This window comes from Scatophagus argus, chromosome 6 (assembly GCF_020382885.2).
Source record: "Scatophagus argus isolate fScaArg1 chromosome 6, fScaArg1.pri, whole genome shotgun sequence".
NCBI classification, from domain to species: Eukaryota; Metazoa; Chordata; class Actinopteri; family Scatophagidae; genus Scatophagus; species Scatophagus argus.
Window position 1 is genome coordinate 7681462 of NC_058498.1, and position 17693 is coordinate 7699154.

The 17693-nt window shown below is 41.8% G+C and overlaps 1 protein-coding gene across 3 annotated transcripts in view; it reads left to right on the top strand.

Moving 5' to 3' along the window:
- Window positions 1-17693, top strand: part of dennd1b (DENN/MADD domain containing 1B) — a 117213-nt gene that overhangs the window by 71119 nt on the left and 28401 nt on the right. For all 3 annotated transcript variants that reach the window (XM_046392329.1, XM_046392330.1, XM_046392331.1), the window contains 4 exons: window positions 603-648; window positions 2227-2328; window positions 11264-11389; window positions 15464-15565. In XM_046392329.1, the coding sequence (XP_046248285.1) occupies window positions 603-648; window positions 2227-2328; window positions 11264-11389; window positions 15464-15565 (376 nt within the window). The remainder of the gene's footprint in view (window positions 1-602; window positions 649-2226; window positions 2329-11263; window positions 11390-15463; window positions 15566-17693) is intronic.

The following is a 17693-nucleotide window of genomic DNA, read 5'->3' on the forward strand; positions in this document are numbered from 1 at the left end:
ACAACGTATGGATGATAATCGGTTTTGCAGCCTGGTTTACGATTACATTAAAGCATGCAAAATGAAAATTTTTGATTAGTTTCAATGCATCCAGTTGTGGTCACATGATAAAATAGATTTTATTTTATTAAAGAATGCTAGCTTTCATTCTAAGCTTTTATCATTTTGGTGTCTTTATTTATTTAGGTGATCTGTTGAATATTTGTTTTCCAAATGAAAAATTGGGGCTATAACATGTAAAAGCACTTGTGATTATTTTATAATACAGTCTGCTCATATTTTCAGATTGCTGTTTTTTTCTGCCCAACTGTCAAAAAACTTTAGTTTTCAGTTAAATAAAAACAGGCAACAAATCCTCATGTTACAAAGGCTATAATTTATGGTATAGCTTATTATAACTTGAAATTAAACAAATGTAAAAGTAAGAATTGAATGTGTTTCTGTAGGTCAGCTAGTTGATGAATACCCTCAGCATTAAGATTTTTACTTTTTCACTGGGGTGTGTGAAATCTGCTCTGCTGGTGCACAAATATTTCTTCACTTCCTGCAGCCATCTGATGTTGATGTTGTTCACAGCTTTGTTTTCCTCTCTCAATCCGCAGTGCTCCCATGCCATACTTTGTGGGAGTTCATCTCAGTCTGCTGGAGGTATGTTAGTTAATCTTTGTGCATGTATATAAAGGTACATCATTATACTGTACGTGCATAATTATATATGCTGCTGCATATTGATGTATATATGTGTGTGTAAACTCTGTACTGTATATGACAAGTTAAAAGTTAACGTTTCCTAATTTGCATCAGATATGTATCATGAATTTCAGGGTTCTCGTTAGTGGATTTTCTCAAAAAATAATAATCAAATTACATTTTGGGAGGATGTTGTGAATTTCTATTGTCATTTTCTAAATTTTCCTGTCTGTGTATATAATGCTGCTCCTGCTTTGGTGAATTGTTCAGTCAGTTTTAGCGTAAAATATTTGATTTTGAAGGTGATTCTTGGCACTTCCAAAACATTAAAAAACCAAAACAAAACCAAAAAAAACAATATTTTTTTCCTTTTTATCTCCCTGTTTCGCTTGTGTGCATTCTTATCCAGAAGTACAAAAGACAGAGGGAGAAGGCAGAAAAAGTATCTGCAAACAAAGAGCTTTTCTATTTCATTGTTAAACCTTGTGTGTTGGTTGGGGCGCAAGCCGTCACCAGCACTGCTGTTGTGTGAGGAATGCATGTTACAGGCACACGCACATTTGCACTTGTGTGTGAGTGTTAGCATGTAAGTGTTTGTCTGTGTGCTTGTGTAATTGTGCAAATGCATATGTCACAATGCACGTGTGTGTGTGCGTGCGCGCGTGTGTGTGTGTGTGTGATATTTGTCTGACAGTTGCGGCAGTGGCAGTATTTATCACACTCTGCATCCGTGACAGACCCCCTTTCCGCCACTACATAATTAGTCCAGATCAGCATGTGAGCCTCCACTGCACAGGCTGTCACAAAAGTGACAAACTAGAAATTCACACACTATGCTGTCCCTCCACCCCCCTTCCCGGCACACACACACACACACACACACCTGCCTGCATCCTGCACCACACTGAAATAATTGTTGAATTTGTTGCCATCACGATGCGCACAGCACAGCATCACTGTGTTGTTGTTGATGCATGAGGTTTTGGTTAACCAAAATGTTCTTCTTAGCACCATTCTTCATTTTGTGTGTGTGTGTGTGTTATAGTAAAGACCTTCTAACATGTGTGTATATATATGTATATATATATTTTCCCTGCATGCCATTTGTTACCGTTAATTGTAACGAGTGTGATGTCAGTGTGTTTTTTTTCTAAGCGTAGCCTCTGTGTTTTCTCCTTTCTGGACTGAAATGACTTTGTCTGCTTGGAAACACACCTGGACCACCCTCTTTGAAACTTGATCATTTGATATCTAACCAAACTAAACATCCTCCATTATAAGACAATTAATTAACTATGAGATATTAAAAGCCAAAAATAAATATGCACACTCTCATAACACTTCAATTCCAACATGTGTAATCAAAAACTATTTTATAAATTGTTGATATTAAAAGACTGTCTGCTTGCAAAATTTAACATGTTGTAATTGTAGTTACAGGTGGATTAATGAGAGGAAGTGATTATAATTCATTAATTATTATTTTAAATGAATGTGGCCAGCATTACTGACAGCACTGGGCCTTTCCTCCTTTAGAGAGTGCGCAGTCGATCACTGGAGGATGTGGTCATTTTGAATGTGGACACCAACACCCTGGAGAGTCCCTTTGATGACCTGCACAACCTGCCCAGTGACGTGGTGAGACATACACACACACACACACACACACACACACACCTCTTGTCAACCTTTATTGTCTCATTACACTCAGACACTTAGAAGGCTCATTTTTCCTCTTTCACATCGAGTCTCACTTGCATAGACACACATTGTGTTGTTCTCCTGTGTGCTCTCATACTAGGACACTCACACCCACGTGCACATGCAGACAAACACACACACATACACACGCAGGAACTTGTCAAAGTATAGCTCTGTCCCCTCCCCACATCATTAATGACTGCAGTACTGGTTCCTCAGATTGTGGCTGTCTAAAGTAAACTCCCGTCGCGTCGTGTGACGCTTGAAGGCAAACAGCATTCCCCGACCATCAGAGGCTTGTGGGGAAAATGTGCAACTCCCTTCCCTTCATCTCCATCCATTCTAATCATTATTTCACAAAGTCTTGCGTTTCTGCCTGCCCACTGGCACGTTTCTGAGAGCGAGAGATAGGAGGAGGGAACAAGGCAGAGAAAAGAAAAGAAAAGGCAGAGATGGGTGATTTTCTAGGGGGAGAGAGTGGGAAGAAGGGGGCCAATTATCAGTGTGGGCAGTGAAGCCACCTGCCAGTGCAGCGTCTCTTTAATTAATAGAGCCCTGACGCCGGTCAGTGCTGCAGGAAGCATCACCGCAGCGTCAGGGTCACTTGCACATTTACACGTATTGACACACGCACACATACACACACACACACACACTAACTCTTATGCGCTCACACACACACAAACCTGGAGAAGAACACGCATGCTTGTCTTCCCTGTCTTTGTTGAAGCAGGAATCTGTTTGTTTAGTTGTTTTTCCGCTTGTGTGTATTAAAGCTCCTCTGTGAGACGCTGAGGCCCCGCTGAGACTGTGGACGCACTATTACCCACACTGCTAACAGTATATTCTCAGGTTCCACCGCCTACCGGACTCCTCGCCCTACCAGCAGTATATAATTCAATCCACTGCCCAGCAGACTCCAGACCCTCTCACACTCCCACACTTCTCTGTTTCTCCTGATTTAGCACTGCTCAGCCTACTGTGAATGCTAGTGTGCATTAGTCCCTCATCACCACCTGTAATGCCATCTTTCCTACATTTTAACATTTTATACAATTACCTGCCTGCTTTTAAAGCTGTTTGCCCGCCTGCCTTCCTTACTTACTGCCTGGCTGCTTGAGTTTCATGACACCTGTCTGCCTTCTTGTCTCCCTCTCTCTCTCTCTCTCTCTCTCTCTAATACACACACACACACACACACACTACTTGCTGCCTGCCTGGACGTTTCTTTCACCCGCTGTTTGCTTATCATGCTTATTTGCCTCTCTGGCTGTAGTACCTTCTTCGCACTTCCTGCCTGCGTGCTTTCCTGTGCCCAGGGACTCGAGTCCTAAATTAAATTGCAAACTGAGTTTGTCATAGAAAGGAGTCAGGGCTTTTGAAAAGCGACAGAAGCACAGAGAAAAGCCTTTGTCTTTGCTGTGTGATAAATTAAGTGGCAGGCTCAGAGCCTTTTTGCTTTGATCCCCTACTCACCATTTTTCCTGACTAATGACAGAACATAGCCCACATATCATGTCAAATTACACCACCTGAAACTGAAACTCCACTGGCATTAATATATTTATTGCAACAAATTGTTGTTGTTGTTTTTATTCCTATTCATTTTTTCCCCCCTGTCTCTTCTCATCTTTTCACCGGGGCTAGTAGATTAATAAGGAAGCGAGCAGGTACTAATTGAGTGGAATTCCAGGTCTCTTGTTAGTTTGCTTGTTAGTGATGAGGACACGCCACATGGCATTTGATGTTTGTGTTTACACACACAAGGAGATGTTTGAGGCATTGTGCAGTTTGTCAAACAGAGGCCTGAAATCTTGATTAATGCTGAGCGAGTCTCTTCCTGCGCTGAGCTGCCGCTCGTTGTTTCCGAGCTACTAAAACCGCTCTTCATTTCTCTCTAATTCTCACTGTAACACTGGCTACTTAACACTCAGCCTTTATTCAGTGTGAAACCAAAGCCCTGAGACCTATGAAGTAATTATAATTCTCACTTTAAAAAGCCCAGCATCGCTTTGTGTGAATATATAAAGCATGAAATGGATTAAAAGGTAAACGCCACAGGCGATTTTTGTGAGTATTTCAAGTCTACCTAAGAGGGAAAACAAAGCACTCTGATGTTGATTTAAGCAAACCTTTGGAGATCCGTCTAATTACGGCAGCGCAGGCTGTGAGCACATGTGGACTCTATTACGTGGCCCGGCTGACCAGTGGCCGTGCTTTTAGCAGGTTCAGAGTTCACAGTTGTCCTGAATTAGCCGCCCTCTTTCAGACAGGACCCCTACACTGGCTCCACCAGTGCCCGCCCCTTAATGGTCTTTTCCCGCAACTTCACACTTAATATTTTAGATTTATTGACTATTACAAATGCTACCATGCCAGTAGCGGTTCCGTTCAGCATAAAAAGGAAAGATCTGAATAAGGAAGTAATTGGTAACGGGTCAAAAGAGGATGCAGCAATCTTTTGAGAAGAACTTTTGACATTTTTAAAATTGGAAACATCATATGAATCAATGGTCCCACATTAATTGTACTCTTGTTCTGGATTTGTCATTTTAAATGCACATGACATGTTTTGACAGGGGAAGTTAATTAATCACAGCAATCTTTTTAATTTTTTTGTTTTATTTCTTTTTTAGCTGTAATATGTTCTTATATTTATTGAAAGTCAATCTAAATACTTCTTATTTTATCAAGTAACATTTTTGTATCTTTGCGTATAACAATAATACATATCAAGGAACTTTTTTGTTGTTGTTTTTTTTTTGAGTTCTTGCTTTTGTTTTCTGTTTTAGGTAAACATTGTGTTAATGTCAGAGAAGTGGTTCCTTTGTTTAAATTTAACATTGTGTGTTTTTACCAGGATTTTGCGAGTTTTAAGTCTGCCTAAGTTGAGCTGAAAGTTTCAACCGTTTTTGCACATTAATAAATCATATTAATCTCTGAGAGACTGCGCTTGTGTCAGTAAAATCAATATGTTGACAAGCACACTGAAAAGAAATATTCAAGAAAAAAAAAACCTGTGGTTTTTCCCTGGAAGATCAAGGTATTTTTGTTTCTTTTCCTGAGATCCACAGTTCCTCTTCTGCACAGAGATTGTGCTGATAAAGTTATAATTGGCTTTTGGTTGGTGGAGCTGTTTACCGCGCTAGTCATTAAAAGTATCCAAGAATAGCAAATTAGGAGTCTGTTAATTCTGAAAACAAACAGTATGTGACTGAATCAGATTTTTATTTGATCCCGGCAATTGATCTCAAACCAATGACGGAAGAATTTTTTCATGTATTATTCTTTCTGTGCCACATATTCAAGGTGAGGTGCTACAATGCAGCTTACATCTTTATTTTCAGATGCTCCCTCTCACATCACAGCCTAATTCCTTCTATTCTCCTCCTCACTGCCTCCCGCTACTTTGCTGACACCGTGTACCCATACATTCCTAGCCTTCATACATTTGATCATTTGTATTCCCAATAAAGGGGGAAATTTACAGCGTACACTCCTACTTCCTGTATTTCAAGCCTGCATTTGGGGGTTTACAAATGAATGAGGGGGTTGCGGTTGTGTCTGCGCGCCTCTCCTGAGATCACCTGGCACACTTAATCAAACATCGCGGCTTTAATTTAGTGTTCAGTTTTCCAATGCTCCCACAAAACAACATCTACATCATCGTCTTCGACAGACTACAGCCGACAGCAGGCGAACGCTCGCACATGCAGATGCACAGACGCACACGGAGACATCGGCTAGGAAATTTCATCAGTGACATTCAGACGTAGTTCAGGAGGAAACTTCTGCTACTCACAGATTGTTGGTTTGTCCACCAGATTTCCCCATTTTCAGTTTAGGTACAGCCAAGTGCCTTTCACTTCACTTTTGTCTTCCCAGCATAGCGGAGCCACCTACAGTAAAGTCCCTCGCATGCTGCATTAACTAGTGCTGGGAATGCAGTTGCTCCACCTCAGTTACATACTGTCCTTTACCAGAAACAGTCTCAGTGTCTCCAACGTATAATAACAACCTCCAAAATATTCGGTTTTGTCTGTGCTGTTGTGTCTGTGCTTCACCAACTGCAAATGCCGAGATCTGCTCATTTAAAACGTTATTTTAACAAGTTGCGATTGTTTTAAACGGCGCTGAACTGTGCGTACACTCTCTCTGCAGTGTGAGCAGCCCTTCATTTGCTCATGTGGAGTTTAAAAGCTGCACTTCATTTTCACATACTCGTTCTGCCGGCGGTTCACTCCGGATTAGAAGTCAAAAAGGGAGAGCAGCATCACCCACTGCGTTACTTATTGAAGTGAGAGATGACATTTAACTGTAGTTAATTATGTATGCAAAACTCAGCCGCTCAGCTGCTATAAGAGGTCAGCTTGACAAAGTAACCCCACACCGGGGAGAGTCTCATAGCAATGAGATAGCCCTATTAAAACACACACACACACACACACACACACACAGACTCACCGTTCTCCCCGTTGCTTTCTCACTCATTTTTCATTTCTACTGACTAATGTATTGTGTTGCGTTTGCTTAACAGCAGATCAACACACTTAATGACTAAGAATTATATGTCTCCCTGTGTGCCGTAGCAGCTCAGCTATTCCGGTCTTTTTCCATCTGTACATATTTATTTCATCACTTTCATCATTAATTTAATATTCACAGTTAACACACAGTTATTCAAAGTTAATTTAGCCTTAATTCCAAAGCGTAGAAGTTAATGATCTTATGTGATTGTTCAGGAGAGATTGTAGTTATCAACTTAAGCAGCATCCCCATTATTACTGTGCAGACTGAAAATAGAGGTTAATTTAAAACCAGTCATAAAATATCTAAATATTTGTTTTAAATTGAGCGAATGAATGAATTTTGTATATTCCAACTTACTGCTCCTTGTGTACATGTTTGAGAGTGTATGCTGGCTCTCCGTGTGTCTTTGTTCAGATTTGTGTGTGTGTGTGTGTTTGTGTGTGTACGATTCAGACTGCAGCACATCAAAAGAAAGTGGGAGATTTTCATAACTATTTTTTTTCTTTGTAGTTCTTTAATTGCGTCCCCATGGCTTTCTTTCCCTGGACAGAATCTTAAACATTCTTTTTTTTGCGAGAAGAAAACCCAACTTCATATTTATTTATTTTTTTTAACAACAGACAAGTGTCAGGGTTGTAATTTGGGATTTTTTTTTTTTTTTTTTTTTTTTTTTTTTGCTCTTGTGAAAATTTAGAGGGTAATCTCTAAATATATATTCAGAGTTTTCTGTGTAACTTTGTCCTTCTTCATTTAAACATTTAAATATAATATTGTCAGTCAGGGTCTTGGCTTTACGTCTGTTTTCTTTTGGTTTGTTTTCTGTTTCTTTGTTGTTAACTAAAAGTGGAAGATAATTTCCAGTGTTTTAGTTAACAGAAGTGATCAGTTATGTGATTTTATTGGTGCTGCATATAGAAATATTGCTTGTTGCAATGAAACTATAATACCTCACGTGGTGAGAAATGTTTTTTTTTTTTATTTTAAAGTTCTCCAAAAGCTGGTGTAAATGTACCATACACGCATTACCTGCACGTTCGGCACGATACCAGTTGGGATCAGTGATGGATGTTTGCGTTCATGTCAGTGCATCATGTTATCGTTTGTGCACACGCATGCAGGGACACACTCACACATGCACACACTCTCACGTACGCCCGGTGTCACCTACAGTGGTATCATCCCTTACAGTCAGGCAGGGATCATCATTGCACCTGCTAATTACCATCTCCAGCTGGAGAGTTAAATGGAGATCTGTTCTATGTCTGACCTTTGACCCCGTGCTCTTTATGTGACGCACTTCAAACCCTGTTTGGGCTTGGCTGGGCTGGGCCTTAATGAGGCCCCATGTCTGCCCTCTGTGGGCTGTGCGCTTTGGATGCCCCGCTTTCATCCCCGACCATCTTCCCTTGATGTAAATTGAAAAGATCACAGCTATGGGGAGAAGACCTGTACTGGAAAGGCCCCTCTGCATAGATTATGAATATCATAACTCAACAGTTTTTTTTTTCTCCCTCTCCCCCAACCACCCACTCCCCTCTCTCTCTCCTCCTGCCACCCCTTCCCTGTACAATGCTATAGTTCTAATTGGACCCAATGGGGGACTCTCTGCCTTTGATCTCATCACCGCCACTGTGACTTTACACTAAAAAATGTCACTGCCAAATTGGGTTATCACCTGTAGAGCCTGGCCTTCCTCTGATGCCTGTTCGCATCTCGTTAGCTTTACTCAAACTGTAGAAGGTAATTAGTTTGACAGAGCCATTACCGTGGAGGCAAACCTGATGATTGTGGCGTAGGCGCCTTATTCAAAACCCAACTACTAAACACACATTTATCTTTTGGCGTCAGATATGTGAAAGAGCGCACCGTAGACCGTGCTTTGTTTTTCTATTAGCAAAAACGATATTCTGCTATTTGTCATGCGCTACTGCTGTATTTGTTAAATGTGACAATTTAATTAATCACCACATGTGACTAAAGAAGAATATTTTTCATCATGCTTAACCTTAATCGTGAATGAATGTGAAATTTTGAACTTATCGCTTTATCACCCATTTTTCTCTAACACCGGGAAACAAAACACAAGTGAAGTGGTGTCCCCACCTCATTAAAAAGTGTTTGCCACTGCAGTGCTCTCACCCATTCAGAGCTGCTGTACAGAACTCTGTGTGCAGAGTAAACTCCGCTATCCCATCCTCTCTGACAGTCTTTGGGGTATGCCTCCCCCACTTAGACTGACATTGTGTTCGCTTTGATTTTCACCCCGAAAAAAAAGACAGTTTAATGATTTGCACCGATGGAAAAAAAAAATCTGTGAGAACGCACATAAACATGAAATATTAATTCCAGAAAGGGGCTTTACATAAACATAAAAGCATTTAGCACAATGAGTGAATATGGAGATGACACTTGTTAATTTAGCCGTGATAAACTTCCTGTTTGATGCCTGGGAGCATTTGCAATGGCAGCGTGGGGACGTTGTGGAGAGTGAGAAAGCCCAGGGGAGAGGAATCGACGCTGTTCGTTTTGTCTTTGTCCCAGTTTAAGACTGCCACTCTCTGTGTCTTGCTTTCCCTCCTTCTCTCTCAGCCTCTCTGTTTCTTCCTGTCTGTCCTTTTGTACGAGCTGTGCTAACACTTTTTCTTCTTCTCCCTGAAGTTTACCAGATAGGCCAATTGCAGACGCCAAACCGCGATATCCCTCTAGCGCTGCAGCTACACAGCAAGATATATTTGGCCACCTCTGATTGAAATAGACCTAATCAAAATTTTATCACATTACAGAAGAACTTGGGTTATTTAATGGTTCACACAACCTCAGATTTTCTCCTGCTTTCATCTCTTCTTCCTTCCTTTGGTGTCCACAAATACTGCTGCTACCAGTTAAAAGTAGTAACACTGATATATAGAATTTGTTTTAAATGTTCTGTGTTGCTTTTCAGATGTGGACAAGCTAGACAATTAACACACCAATATCTGACATCTACACTGAGCACAAAACCACCAGAGCACACACCAAAATGTTGCACCGTATTAGGAGGTGATCTAATGGACTGGTGAAACATGTGGTGCAGTGTTAGATGCAATAGTCAGACTGCTAACCGAAAATGTTAATTACTCTGCTCTGTTCATTAACTAGAGCTTTAACTAACTTTATCCATTCTGTGTGTGTGCAGTCAGTTTTCTCACCCCATACTCAAACAGCAGAGTGGTGAAGTATGGTACCTTACCTGAAGAGGTTCGACTTAATCTGCCTAAGACACCAAATCCCCGTCAGCCGCAGCTCTGTAGGCGGCACTCTTTTGAGGTCTGCATTGAGTGATTAAGCATTGATTTTAGCATTTTTAGCCTATTACATGTTGGTAGACCGTATAGAACTTAAGATAAAACAATGCAAAGTTATTCAGTGAGGAATTACAATGAATCTGTTTTTTACTAATTGAGCTTTAAGGTTAAACTTATAGCTTTTTCTTTTAAATTGTGATTCAAGCCTGTACTACTGCTCACAGCCCACACCAAGCAGTGTTACAGTAATCTAGACCTCCTGTGCAACCCAATCAAACGTTGTGCTTTTATGCTAGGCTGGCACAACCCACACAGAGAGCAGCGGTCCCTTAGCTATCTCTGCCTCCTCCTCGTTCTGCCACAACACAGTCAGACGACTGCTGAGCAGGTGAGGAGAGCCTCTTGACAACTTCCTTCCCAGACTCCCCACGGCCCGGTGGCCAGGGTGAATCTTTTGTCATCCTAAAACAAGCTCGGGCCTGCTGCTCCTCCACTCTCGCCTGGAGTCCAGGAGACAGAGCCAGGAGAGGGGAAAATAATTAAAGACATTTTATGTCAAGAGTCTCTTTCTAGAGGGAGTTCGGGTGAGCCAACAGGGGAGGGGAAAACAGGAGGACTGTGTAAGGAGTAAGGAGAGAGAGGAGAGTAGGAAATGGAGGGATGAGGTGATGGGAGAAGAGTGGGGGTGGCAGCATGTAGAGAGAGGCTGAGAGGAAGAGCAAGGATGCGAGTTTCCATTTCCTCTCTGTTGTCCCCCCCCCCCCCCGTCCTGTGCTCAATTAGCAAAGCAGCAGGTGCTCTCAGCGGCACAACAGATAAGCTCGGAGGAAAGGCTGCAGCTTTTCCCTTTTCTTTTCTTTTCTTTTCTTTTTTGAGATGACCTGCAAATGTGATACTTCACACCCAGAATGGGCTAGCTGTTTCCTTCACCAATTTCAGAGGTGATAATTTAACTTTTACCCCTCCATCTCTCCTGCCCCCCCCCCCCTTCTCTCTCTCTGTCTCTCTCTCTGTCTGTCTTTCTTTCTCCCACATTCTCTCTTTATATTTTACACCAGGTGTCCTCGCTGAAGAGCAAGCTGAAGAAGCAGTCGACAGCCACAGGAAGTGGTGTGGCGAGGGCCTTTTTGAGAGCGCAGGCCGCTCTGTTTGGATCTTACCGAGATGCCCTCAGATACAAACCTGTAAGGATCCCAGTCATTAATCACTACTGATCGTATTGTATAGTTGCATTGCTGTGTCACGTTACTGCCTTATTTTCTGGATGATTGGATTATGTATTTGCCCAGAGTGTGATACCTACATCCAATGCTAACCTTGTTTGAAGAGTCAGTTCACCCAAATAAAAAAAAAATCTATGCTTTTTCACTTTCCTCAGCCATACACACAATATATTGATTTTTATAGTTTTGAGCTATTCGTCTCCGAGATTTTATGCCTCCATTCAATTAAAATAGGTGTGGATTAAATTTAATTTGTGGCTTTTGTGGTGTTTAAAAAACAACAGCATCAAGAAAACAGCTCATGTTGAGGTCTTGGGATTATCCAAATATTGTGAGGATCCTTAACATCCACTGTGCTCCCGTCGAAGCATAAGTCTCAGAGACAGGGATTCTCAAACCGAAACCGAAACCAAAACTATCTGCATCTGAAGCTTTTCTGATCTCACACGCTCACTCTCAGTTACACTGAGAGAAGAAGAAGAAGAAGAATCACTTTATTGACAGTATATATATTTTTACATACACACACTGAATTTGTCTTCTGCATTTGACCCATCCTTAGTTGAACACACACATGCAACACCCGACCCAATTACATGCAGTGAAACACACACAGGAGCAGTGGGCAGCATCAAGCGCCCGAGGAGCATATTGGGGATTAAGTGCCTTGCTCAAGGGCACATCAGCCGGCTAATGGAGGGGAGGACCAATTTTTTCGCATTAATCACTCCACCACACCCAAATTTTTCCCGTCCAGTGGGGGAATCGAACCGTTGACCCTCCGATCACAAGCAACTCCAACCTCTGGGCCACGGCTGGAAGCTCTGGTCATGATGCATGATTAGATATGAAGTAGAAAGACCATCAATTGTATTTTCATCTGGAAGCAGAAATATTCACAGACATTAATGTTATAATTTTGCTCTTCAGAATGTGCAGCACGCTGTTCCGATCTCAGTTTGGGTGAGATGAGTCAAATTTCACTGGAGTCTGGTTAGACTGGGCCAGTTATGACTGAAAGTAAAAGGTGTGTTTTCAGCTGGAGTGCAGAGCTAAGGTGGGCCTGTCTGAGGCAGTGAAATGTCAGAGGAGCTGAAAAGAGTCAGGACGTTCCCTTTGAAGATCCCTTTTAGCCACCTTTGGTGTTTTACTCTCCTTTGCTAAGCCCCCACATTTCTTTTCTGGATCATTTCTGCTTATCAAGTCTGAGTCAGAGCACAGCAAACTACAGCATGTCCTGTTTGTCAAATAGCAAAGCCTTTGTTCCTTTGGCTTTGAGATTAATTGGACTTTGTGGACTCCCGGAGTCAAGTTGCTACATTATTGATGCTGTCTCTCTTTTCTCTGTATACAGACAGTATACGAACAAACTGCCTCCCCTCTGACACAAGCACTCTGTGTATGTGTGCGTTTGTGTATGTGTGAGCACAACATGCAGCAATTTCTTAGTTCGCTCACGCTCGCACCGTGTTATCTTTTAGACAAGATCTGTATGAAAGTCATGGAGTTAACATACATGCGCACAAATCTGCCTTCATGAAGATACTGTTGATACTCCCTGTGTTCTGATATTTGTGGAATATCACTCTGCTAGTTATCGTTCTGAACTGAGGAAAAAGATCTTCCTAGACGGCGCTGAGCCGAGCGCTGTGGCTCACAGGCCCATATGTCTCGACAGAAGGAGGGGTGTGGATGCTTGGTGGGAGCCTTGCTGAGCTGTAAATGAAACAATACTGGAAAATGATAATGAGTTGAAAAGCAATCAGCTGATTAGAACAGCATTTCTTCTGTCATCGGTTTCATCTCTTGTTGATTCTTCACGAGGTGCTTCTTACCAGCTAAGAGCAGAACACATGCCGGGCAGAAAGAACCCGAAATAGCTGCTCAAATTAGTTTTCACCACTGTCACGTTGGGTGGGTGGGCGTGGATCTTTAATGGCTGTCTACTCAGAGCTATGTAGAAGCAGAATTAGATGAAGCTTTACTCAAGTAGACATGTAACCTGTTCATGTCACCCAACAGGATGTGAAAACTCTTGGTAGTGGAGGTCGGGGTTCCATCATATGTTCAGAAGTAGAGTCTTGACACATTGCATAGCAGATAAATACAGTGTGTTCACATACTAGTACAGGAGTCGTGCACAGCAACATACATGAACAGCACATACAGCACAAATAGCGCATGAATGTTTCAGTGCAACGTTTTGAAATCCACTATATAGACAAAAGTATTCAGACACATCTCTTTATGGAGCTGTTTTTCAGGGGTTTGGCTCAGCCCCTTACTTCCAGTGAAGGGAAATCTTAATGCTTCAACATACCAAGACATTTTGGACAATGCTATACTTCCAGTTTTTTTGTCTGACCTCACAAATGCCCTACTGCTTTGTGGCATTTAATTAGTCTCGAGACACCTGCATGTGATTGGGCGCATAGAACAGTCACCAAGTAATGAGGAACTACATCAGTGGTCAAACCAAACTGACCAGTCAGAGCCTGCAAAGTAAGTCGATGTAAGTGCCCACCTAAATGCCTTACAGTCCATTTTCTTGGAAGTCAAACTTGTTAATTATCATGTTATCATGCTGAAATTCATCCTCTCCTATGTTCTAAACATTGCTTTATATTCCAAGGTAATACTGTTGAAATTATATATTATGTAAGTCCTTAAATTGTTACCTACAAACACTTGCTAAACTGCTTAACTGTGTGTCTCTGTTTAATTTTTTATTACTTTAAATGCATTTGATACTGTTGATAAAACACAGCAAAATAATAAGAAAATGCAGGCAGACACACTGCCACACAATTCTAGTGGGTCACAAGTGATGACTGACAGGGATTATGAGTTTAAAGAAAGAAGGAGAAATCTTGCCATCGTATGGATTTAATGTACTTTCAGTTTTTAAACAGCAGTAGTTAAAGCACTAGTTAACCACTAGTTGGATTTGTGCAGCAGCACCAGTTGGCATTGGGTGCAGGCCTATGTGAAACAAAGGATGTGGCTGGATACTGATGTGTACACAGACCCAGTCTTAAAGTTGACCCGGGGCGTGTTTCAGTGGCAGTTAGTCTCAGCATGCTTTTCAGTTTTGTTTCCTGCTGTATGGCCCGAGACTGCAAAGCTGATTAAACGGCAACAAACTATTTTCTGCTTGGCTTTTACGAGAGAATACGCCTTAAAAAACTTTTGGTGATGTAAGTGGAGCAGTATTCCAGTGATGTAATTCAGGCCACTTGGTATCATCCGCCCATCCCCGAAAATGGGGTTCGTCTCCGGTGTTGTTAAGTTGTTTTTATGTGCCACACTGTGCTCACAGCCTCAAACAGACAAAGCACATTGTTTTACATTGGAAGAATTTAGAGCATCATTGAAATATGTGAGAATTATGTTAATTATGAGAAAACATGAATTGGAAATGACTGTGGGGCTGTTTGTGATTGGCCTGCAGTGGTTCTGTTGTCATCCTCCTTGTCTATAGCTCACAGGCCAACAGACATGATGTAAGAAATGGTAATAATGTGATAATGTTTTCATGCAGAGTACCGGGGAGTTTACTGGGACACTGTCTTCTGGTCTGCGCTCTGCCAGGGGAACTGTTTGCTGGTTTTTGTTGTGTTTCTCCTTATTATTATTATTTTTTCAGTCTTCTTCCTCCTTCTCCTTCCTCTTCCTTCCTTTTTCCTTCCTGTCTCTCTTTTAGACTAATTTTCTGTTATCAGGTCCACATAGCTCACCAGTGAGGAAATCAGTTGAAATACTGCTTTCGTCAGATAAATTTTATTTGCAGTGCATAATAATAATAATAGACGTGATGTGAGTATCTTAGTGCTGCCAGTCATATTAAAACAACATTGTTTAGTTTAGACCCCCTGCCTTTCAAGGCACCGAACGCATCTGCCTCAGTTCCTGTGGCTCATTTCTGAAGTAAACATGGAGAAAAAACAGATTGGTACAAAGAGAAGCGAGCCAAAATGAATCAGTATTAATTGTTTATTTTAATTTTTGCCAATAATGTCTCTGTGGACTCCTCAGGGGGAGCCAATCACTTTCTGTGAGGAGAGCTTTGTGAACCATCGCTCGAGTACCATGAGGAACTTCCTGTCCATGGCTGTCAACCTGCAGCTCTTCAAGCAGGTACCCCAAGCTGTGTGTGTGTATGTCAGTGTTTCTATTCACCATTATCAGCTGCTCATTTTGGCCTATTGTAGTCAGTAAAATTGATCTGTGCTGCAAAGTGTTTAAATTCTGAACATGATACTTCTGATTCTGAACTTCCTACATCTTGAGATCATACATACAGTATGTAGACAAAGGTTTTGGGATGGGGCTGTTTTTCAGTGGTTGGGCTCGGCCCCTTACTTCCAGTGAAGGGAAATCTTAATGCTTCAGCATACCAAGACATTTTGGACAATGCTATGCTTCCGACTGTGTGGCAACAGTTTGGAGAAGGCCTTTTTGTATTCCAGCATGACTGTGCCCCAGTGCACAAAGCAAAGCTCCATAAAGACATGGTTGGTTGAGTTTGGTGTGGAAGAACTTGACTGGCCCACACAGAGTCCTGACCTCAACCCCATCCAACACATTTGGGATGAACTGGAACAGAGATTGTGAGGCAGTCCTGTTGGTCCAACATCAGTGTCTGACCTCACAAGTGCTCTACTGCATGAATGGCCAAAAACTCCCACAGAAACACTCCAAAATCTTGTGAAAAGCCTTCCCAGAAGAGTGGGAGCTGTTACAGCTGCAAAGCTGTCTGTGTATTCAGAACAAGATATCATTAAAGTCCCTGTTGTTGTAATGGACAGGTGTCCCAATACTTTCGTGTATAACTAATCTTATGTCACTTACATGAGTACCTTTACAGATGCACTGTCCTTTAAGGTGAAGGCAAGCACTAATAGAAAAAGATGAGTGAGTGCTTATGTGGTAGGTTACCCTGACTTCTCCCTTCGATGCCATATTGTTTTTGAGCTGTTTATTTTGTTGAGCTTATTTTTTATTTATAAGGGTGAAAGTCTTCATTTTTAGAGATGAAAGTTTTCTCTCAGCAGCCCTTGTGCTCAGCAATCTGTCAGCTGAGTAAAGTTAGCATTTAGTGTCTTGACAGTTCAGTTGTTTGGAGTGATGAGAAATGGAGAAAAGAGAGAGGCCTGGGCTTATTGACCTGCTAGCAGCTGTTTACTGTGGTTATCTCTCAACACGCATTTCTCTGTATGTATTTTGGCTCATGTTTAAACAAAATCCTGATGAGTTATGCTTGTTAAAAGTATTTTTACTGTACAAAACTGTGTCAAGGTTGAATTCTGTCTTTAACATGTATGTGCGAGCCTCTAAAAGCAAAAAAAAAAAAAAAAAAAGAGTGGTCTGAATTTTAAATTGATCCTCAGAAGATCACCAACAAGTAGATACAGAAATGTCAACTCCACTGTGGTCATGTGTGTGTGTGTGAGAGTGTGCGTGAGCAGGTATCCTTTATTCATGTGTGGTTCAAGTTTCCCTTAAAATCACTCATGTATACTTAATATGTTTTTCCCCCTAAATCCCCTCAGCAATACTAAACTTAGCCAAGCCAGAGCCGAGCGGAGAGACACCTCTGGCTCCGAAGAAAATTTCCTCTCACCCCCTTGAATTTTTCTTTGCGCTCTCTGACCCGTGATAGTAGTGCGATTTACCCCCGAGTGTTACAGCGCAGCGGCCCTCAATCAGCCTTTTGTTTCTCTGGACACTCTGCCCCGTCTATAATTTTCCCAGGCAGAGCAGATAGCGAGCAGCGGTTCAAAGCTTCCTCCCGGCTGGCTCCTGCCTCAGCGGTAGCATTGGGAAACAGGCCCTTATCTCGTCCTCCTCCCCCTCCTCCTCCTCGTCCTCCTCCTCCTCCTCCTCCTCCTCCTCCTCTCCAGGACGGGGGATGGGTCGAGCTTATCTCTTCCACTCCTCTTTCGACTAAAGTGAGAGAGGCCAGCGGGCCGCCCGAGCTCTGCTCTGGCCATGACCCATATTTGCTCACAAACAGTACTGAACTTGTGTGGCCACACACATGCACATATTAATTTTAATACACATAAGTGTACACACTGGGACTAGAAATATTCAGATTTTTTTTTTCCTGCACTACTTCTGCTTGTTTTGTTGTTGATTGTTTTTAGACCGACTGTTATTATATTTTAGGCACTTTGTCCTGTTTTGCACCTATAATCCGGTATATTCGTTGTATATTCCACATTATTTATAGGCCTGTGTGTAGGACTGCTGTCTTCTTAAT